The following is an 8606-nucleotide window of genomic DNA, read 5'->3' on the forward strand; positions in this document are numbered from 1 at the left end:
TTTTCCTTTTGCATCATCACCGAAAGTGACAAGTCCTCCATCATATTCATCAAGCTTTATGAAGAAGGTTGTCTTTCCGGTCATATGCCTAGAGCATCCGCTATCCATATACCACATATTTTCTTTCCGTTTGGATGCTAGGCACACCTACAAAACAAGCTCAAGTGACTTTAGGTATCCAAATTTTCTTGGATCCTTTTACGTTAAACTATCTCCTATGTCCTAAGCCATTGTAATAAAAAACAACTTTACAAACTTTATCACCAATCATTCTTTCACCAAAAAAACATTGAATAGGAAAATGTCCATTTCGATTGCATAGTCTACAAAATCTTGGAGTTGCTGTTTTGTTAAAGTAGGTGGGATCTTGAAATCTTGTATAATTAGAGGATGAAGCAAGGTTTTCAAAATGAGATTTTTCAGCAGATTTATAAAACCCCAACCCAGCCTTATCATAAAGAGGTTTTTGACTGGCCAAGATTTGATTCAGATTTTCAGAACTTTGGGTGAACTTGGCTAAGTCTTCCTTAAACCTTTTAACCTCTTTAAGCAACTCTTCATTTCTTTTAAAACAATCTACATATGCAAGAATGGAATGATCACTTTCACAGCTCTTAATTTGGGCTTTTAACTGCTTATTTTCTTCAACAAGATCACAAGCAGTTTCGGCTTCCCTTACTTTTTCTTTAAGAAAACTGTTTTCAGCTTTAAGAATGGTGACTTTTTGTTCAAGTTCTTGATTTTCCAGCAGAAAACATCTTATTTTTTCAGAAAGGTGGTCTATCATAAGATGAAGATCTTCAGTGTTAGGGTTATGAAAGACTACCTGATCTATGTGATCTGCCATGAGACAAGGTTGTGACTTGGTCTCGGATTTCTCATCATCATCATCCGAGTCATTTTCCAAATCTTCCCATGAAGCCATCAGTCCCTTCTTCTTTCCTCTTTTTGGCTTCTCTTCCTTCTTTAACTTGGGACAATCAGATTTGAAATGCCCCATTTCCTTGCAGTTGTAACAAGTTACTTTGCTAAGGTCTTTCTTCATTTTCCTTGAGCTGCTGCCTTTGCCTTTGAGCTTCATCATTTTTCTGAATTTTTTTGCAAACAACACAGATTCATTTTCAGATGAGTTATCACTGGATTCATCATCCAGAGGGTTAGTGACAGAAGAAAAAGCTATTCCTTTCTTTTTTGAATCTTTTTTCAAGTAGGTGTTTTCAAAAGCAAGTAAATTTCCTCTCAAATCATCATAGGTCATAGAGTCAAGACCACTACTCTCAGAGATAATTAAAGCTTTTGTTTCCCACTCTTTTGTGAGACATCTCAACACTCTTCTCACTAGCACAGATTCAGGATACTTGATTCCCATAGCATCCAAGCCAACAATAATGGTGTTGAAGCGTTCAAACATCTCATCAATGGATTCTCCTTCCTTCATTGCAAACATTTTATACTCTCTGTTTAACATATCAATCCTGGTCTTTTTCACAATGGTTGTTCCTTCATGAGTGACTAGGAGTTTATCCCAGATTTCCTTTGCTGTTGTGCAACGTGATACCCGTCGGTACTCCTCAAAGCTGATAGCACAGTTGAGCAGATTGATGGCCTTGGCGTTGAGCTCCACCTTTTTTCTATCTTCATCCGTCCAACTTGCTTCAGGTTTCAGAGAAACAACTCCTTCGGCACTTGTAACAGTTGGATATTGAGGCCCTTCCAGGATGATCTTCCAAAGTCTGTAATCCACTGCTTGTACAAATATCTTCATTCTCTCCTTCCAATAGGTATAAATTTTCCCATTGAAAAGAGGAGGTCTGTTGCTTGATTGTCCTTCGGTCAGATTGTAGGACACCATATTTGAGCCATTATTTTCTGCCATGAGGATCTTTACTCCAAACTGCAAAGCTTGATCTCTTTGAGACCAAGCTCTGATACCAATTGATGGTTATCAGTGGCTAAGAGAAGGGGGGTTGAATCTTAGCCCCCTTTTTGCTTGATAATACTTGCTGATCTTTGAAACCAACTTTGGAAACTTTTTGTCTTTTTATCTCGTGACTAGCTACGAGACTTTTTCTTTTGTCTCGTCCCCAGCCACGAGACTTTTCTTTTTGTCTCGTCACTTGACACGAGATATTTTTGATTTTAGCTCCTGTGCAGTAGAAACAGAAATGGAGTAGAGAAGAGAGAAAATTACACCCAGATATATCCTGGTTCAGCTGCTAAGTGCAGTGCAGCTTATATCTAGTCTCCATCACAAACATGATGGAATTTCACTATAATCTTCCTGATTACAATATGTAAAGTGCTAACCCAACTTACAAAGGGATTCCCACAGAATCATGAAACACAACATAGATGAACAAAGGAACTCTAAGGACATCTATGGCTTTTTCTTTTAATTTTGCACTCTTTGCCTTTTTCCGCTCTATGGCTTTTTCATACAAACCTCACTGTTTGCCTTTTTCCATGATACTCAAGACATGACAAAATTAAACAGAAAAATTACAAAATAGAATACATTAAAGGAGAAGAGAAAACTGTTAGCTCAGGTAGCTCTGATAATTCTGTGCGTTGCACTCTCAAACTTTCTCCTTACTCCAAACAGTGGCTGTTCTCTCTTTTTATAGAAGAGGAAAGCCTCCACTTTTGAAGACAAAAACCAGGCCAACTTCTTCTTCTCCAAGAAACAGATCCGGTTCGGCCACCCAGAGAGAGAAGAGATAACCATGCAAAACCCAACATGCAATTACCTCTAGTCCTTCCTTGGTCATCACCCTTCATCAATCCGAGCACTCCATCCTTGGCTTGCTCTCCAAGATGGATTTCTGGCTCTTGATACTTCATGATGATGATGGCTTCTTCTGCTCCAATCTTTGCCTCTTCCATCACTTCGCCACTCTAGCTACTTCCTGTGGTGGTTGAGCAGATTCAAAGACAAGCCATGCCTCCAAGAATCTCTTCCTTGAGGATAATATAATGGAATTTGGATGCCTACTCATGTGAAACTATAAAAATAAAAAATCTATACACATTGATAAGCTATGTTTATGTTTATGTTATGATAAATATATATATATATATATACATATATATATATATGTATATATATATATATATATATACATATCAATAAATAAATAAGGGGACAAAATTACCCCAATGTTAGATTAAGAATTCAAAAATCAATGCATGTATGATAAAATAAAAATAAAAAGTTGAAACATGAGTATGGAATGTAAAAGGGAATTTCTGGGTAGCAAGGTATGAATTTTAGAAGTTATATAGAATATATATAGGTTATGTTAAAGCTTGGGTTAATTAAAGATTCAATTTAGAAGCTTACTTAGCCATATATGTATCCTTACCCTTACCTTGGCCCCATTACAACCTTGAAAAGACCTCATGATATTTGCATTGGTATATTAAATGTTGTTGATTGGTTAGGAGAATAACAAAAATTAGAGAGAATGATTAGAGAAGGATAGAGTGATTACCCTATATACTAGAGAGACTAGAGTGTACATACTTCATCAGTGAGGGTTCCATGCTTGAATTTCTATTTTTCCTGCTTTCATGAGCTATCTTCTTGCACTTTTATCTGTTCTTACTGTATAAGAATTGAGTTAGTGGAATTTGATTTGTAATTGTTTTGAAGAGCTTACTTACTTTTGATCAAGTGGACAAAAATCATACAGCTGCATTCATATATATAGGTTGCATTGCATTGCATAGGTTTTACATGTTCTTACTCATTTATTTTATCTCCTTCAACTAAGCATGAGGACATGCTAATGTTTAAGTGTGGGGAGGTTGATAAACCACTATTTTATGGTTTATATTGTGTTTAATTGTGTGGTTTTATCATGATCTTTGCCCACTTATTCATTAAATAAGCACGCATTTATATTTCCTTCCTAAAGTTATTGCATGATTGAAAACTTGCTTCCTAGAGACTTTTAATTATGTATTTTATTTCCCCTTAATTCCATTCGATGCCATGATCTGTGTGTTAAGTGTTTCAGGCTTTATAGGGCATGAATGAGTTGGAGATTGGGAAGGAAGCTTGTAAAAATGGAAGGAACACAAGAAATTGAGGAGATGACCAGCGAGAAGCGACGCGGCCACATGAACGACGCGACCGCGCGGAGAAGAGCGAATCGCAGTGACGCGGCCTCATAGATGACGCGACCGCGCGGCATGGAATAGCACGAGTGACGCAGCTGCATGGATGACGCAACCGCGTGGCAAAGCAGAACGCCGAATGACGCGTCCGCATGAGCGACACGATCGCGTGACATGCGCGATCTGTATAATCTGCAGAATCACTGGGGGCGATTTCGGGTCCATTTTGACCCAGTTTTCGGCCCAGAAAAGCAGACTAGAGCCAGAGAACATGCAGAAACCAGAGAAAACATTTATTCCACATAGTTTTAGTTTTTAGATCTAGTTCTACTCCTCCTCTAGGTTTTTCTCTCTACACATTCATAGTTTTTAGGATTAGTTATTTTTCGTTATCTTTGCATTGGGATATTGAGAAGAGTTATTGCCTCATCAAGACTTCGACATTCTAGTTCGTTCTCTTCACTTGTCTTTTACTCTTCCATGTTCCTTAATTTACTTAATTTTGCTATTGGATTATTTTAGCATTTATTAATACAAGAATCACTTTTATTTTAAATTAATCTTTTGAGCATTATTTATCATGTCTTTCTTTAATTCCCTTTCTTACATTATGAATTTTATATTTACAATGAGCGAGTAGTCCCCTAACTTGATGGGGAATCGATGAAAAGAATCCTTGAGTTGGAATGCTCAAGAGAAAGATTGTAATTGGGTTTATTGTTGGATTGCTCTCTAGTCACTAACACCAATCCTCCCAAGAGTGGATTGGAACCTGTGAATAGAACAGCATTCCAACTTGTTTGACTTTCTCTTACTTAGTAAGGGACAATGATGAGCGGATATTTTATACGCTTTTTGAGGTTAATTTCATATAGATTTTAGTATATTTTAATTAGTTTTTAGTTTATTCTCATTAGTTTCTAGGCAAAATTCATATTTCTAGACTTTACTATGAGTTTGTGTGTTTTTCTGTAATTTCAGGTATTTTCTGGCTGAAATTGAGGGAGCTGAGCAAAAATCTGATTCAGGCTGAAAAAGGACTGCTGATGCTGTTGGATTCTGACCTCTCTGCACTCAAAATGAAATTTCTGGAGCTACAGAAGTCCAAATGGCGCGCTTCCAATTGCGTTGGAAAGTAGACATCCAGGGCTTTCCAGAAATATATAATAGTCCATACTTTGCTCAAGGATAGATGACGTAAACTGGCGTTCAACGCCAGTTCTATGCTGCTATCTGGCGTCCAGCGCCAGAAACAAGTTACAAAGTGGAGTTCAACGCCAGAAACAGGTTACAACCTAGCGTTTAACGCCCAAAACAGCCCAGGAACGTGAGAAGCTTTAGTCTCAGCCCCAACACACACCAAGTGGGCCCCAGAAGTGGATTTCTGCACTATCTGTCATAGTCTACTCATTTTCTGTAAACCTAGGTTACCAGTTTAGTATTTAAACAACTTTTAGAGATTTATTTTGATCTCATGACATTTTAGATCTGAACTTTGTACCTTTTGACGGCATGAGTCTCTAAACTCCATTGTTGGGGGCAGTGACGGATCCAGAAAATTTGTTCTGTGGGGGCAAAATATATATAATATAATAATAATTTTTATAATTAATGTTATAAAATAGGAATATTTTTTAAATTATTTAACCAATAAATTAAAATAAAATAATAATTCAAAATAATAACACATAATTTAGAATTCCATTCTTCTAGGTTTCATATTTTGAAAAGATTGAATAATCTTTTCATTGTCAATACAATCAAATGTCTCTCTTTCTATGTATGTCACTAAACAATCATTTAAAAATTCGTCTCCCCTACGGTTCCGAAGTCGACTCTTTATGATGTTCATAGCAGAAAAAGTTCTTTCAACTGATGCAGTTGCTACGGGCAAAACTAAAGCTAACTTCAAAAGAAGAAACACTAATGGATAAACAATATTTTTTCGAGTCTCAACCAACTTCTGAGAAAGAGCACCAATTCCATTTAAGTCTGAGAATTGATCATCAGAACGCACATCTAGTATGAAGTTCTCAAGTTGACTGTCAAGTGCCAAAAGTTGAGTGGAAGAAAATTCTAATGGATAGAATTGAGCTAACTGGATCAACTTCTCCTTATCAAATGCAAAAAATGAGTGTCTTGGATTCAAACAAGCTATGCAAAGAAGCAATTCAGTATTCACCTCTGTAAAACGATTATTGAGTTCTTGGAGTTGTCTATCAACTACTTGATAGAATATCTCAACTTGAAAATGATGCAAATTTGATATCTTTTGAGCTTTGCGTCTTGATCTTCCTTGTGACACAAATATATCATCCATGATTGGAATAGTAATATCATGTTTGTCACAAAACAGTGAGACTTCGTCAAGTAAAAGAGACCAGCCATCATTTCTTATATTTTGCAACCGTTGCTTAGACACTTTGACTAATGCCATAGCATTTACAATGTCTTGATCATTCCTTTGTAACGCTTGAGATAACTCATTAGTAACTCCCAAGATATTTTTCATCAAGTGCAAGTTGAAAATGAATTCAAAGGATTGAATGACATTCAATAAATGACATGCTTCAGCTCTTTGTTCTGAATTATTTCCATCTTCCTCAACATATTCAAGAACATTAACCACAGAAGGAAATAAAGAAATTAATCTAAGTATAGTTCCATAGTGTGAACCCCATCTAGTGTCTCCAGCTCTTTTTAAAGCTGTTTCTTGATTCAAACCACGCCCACTAGAAATTTCTCCACTTTTTAGTGCTTCAATTGTCTTAGTCATTTGACTATCACGAAGCATATCTCTTCGTTTACACGAAGCTCCAACAACATTGCACAAATTAGTTAACAAATTAAAAAGCAAAGCAATTTCAACTTGTTTTTTTGCAACCGTTACAAGAGCTAACTGAAGTTGGTGAGCAAAGCAATGTACATAGAAAGCATAAGAATTTTCTTTCAATATCAAAGTTTTCAAACCATTAAATTCTCCTTGCATGTTACTTGCACCATCATATCCTTGTCCACGTACTCTTGATAAACTTAAATTATATGTTTCTAATAATGACTCCAATGCTAATTTTAGAGATAAAGCATTAGTATTAGAAACATGAACAAGACCAAGAAAATGCTCCCTAACTTGTCCTTCTTTGTTCACATACCTTAAGCAAACTGACATTTGCTCCTTAATAGAAATGTCACGGGCTTCATCAACCAATACAGCAAATAATTCATCCCCAAGATCATCTACAATAACTTTTGTCGTTTCCCTTGCAGCAGCTCTTACAATATCTTTTTGAATTGAGGGTGCTATTAGTTTAAGATTCCCACGAGCATTTTTGAAAGCACGACCAATCTCTTCATTATGTTGCGCAAGAAAGTTTAGAAGTTCCAAAAAATTTCCTTGGTTAACAGAATCATCTGTCTCATCATTACCACGAAAGGCCAATCCTTGTCGCAAAAGAAATCTAATACAATCAATTGTTGCTGTCAAGTGAATTTGATAATTCTTTTTAGCTTGCTCAGATTGTTTTTCAATAGCAGCAGTGATGTGTTGTTTTGGTCTCATAAGTGCTTCACATTTTCTCCAAGCTTGATTATGAGCGCTATCATGAATCCCAACATGAATTTGTAGTCTCTCCTTTTTTTTCCAATTTGAAAAGCCAGTAGTTACAAAAGCATCACCACCTTCAGTCTCAGGTTTCATAAGATAACAACAAAGACAAAAAACAGCATCTTTTGATATACTATACTCTAACCAGTTGCCATAGTCATCAAACCAATTAGGATTAAATCTTCGAAAAGAAGAACCACAAGCAGTTTGCGGAAAATCATGAGTCCTTGGTTGACAAGGACCTTTTTGTAAATATGCACATCTAACTTTGTCTCTGTCATTCGGGTGATAACTTGAAATCTTTGGTTGTTGTCCTGGATCTGCTATAAGATTATCTACTTCGAATTCTAAAAACCTCCTTTTATTAGAAGAGGTCGATGAATTGTTTTGGGATCCAATCTCCAATGATGAGGTTCTTTTGAAATATTTCTCCATTACTAATAAGATAAAATTATAAATACAAATATAAAATTATAAATACACAATTCTACACAAATTAAAAATTACAATATAAAATTATAAATACAAGTATACAACAAAATAATTTAAATAAAACAACAACAAAATAATATTTAGCCTCTCTTGTCAGCCACTTATTTCTTTGCCTTATCATTGCTTAAAGAGAATTTGCTTTATCATTGCTTAAAGAGAATGCTTGTGATTTGTGAATTCCAACAAAATAATTTAAATAAAACAAGAAAATAATTTTCAGTCTCTCTTGTTAGCCACTCATTTCTTTGCCTTATCATTGCTTAAAGAAGATGCTTCATGCTTGTGAATTCCAATCAAGAGGAAGGTATTAGGTAATCAAGCTGCTATGAAAGAATTAAAAATTCCCAATCTGATGCAACAAATAGAATGCTTCATCTTAATCAACAAGACA

General features: G+C 35.7%; 1 protein-coding gene across 1 annotated transcript; it reads right to left on the reverse strand.

Moving 5' to 3' along the window:
• Positions 1 to 5812: 5812 nt before the first annotated feature.
• LOC112730274 (uncharacterized) lies at positions 5813 to 8158 on the reverse strand. Its single transcript, XM_025780366.1, has one exon. It carries the CDS (start codon positions 8156 to 8158, stop codon positions 5813 to 5815), a length of 2346 nt encoding a protein of 781 aa, XP_025636151.1.
• Positions 8159 to 8606: the final 448 nt, after the last annotated feature.

Source organism: Arachis hypogaea, chromosome 12 (genome assembly GCF_003086295.3).
Source record: "Arachis hypogaea cultivar Tifrunner chromosome 12, arahy.Tifrunner.gnm2.J5K5, whole genome shotgun sequence".
Taxonomy (NCBI): domain Eukaryota; kingdom Viridiplantae; phylum Streptophyta; class Magnoliopsida; order Fabales; family Fabaceae; genus Arachis; species Arachis hypogaea.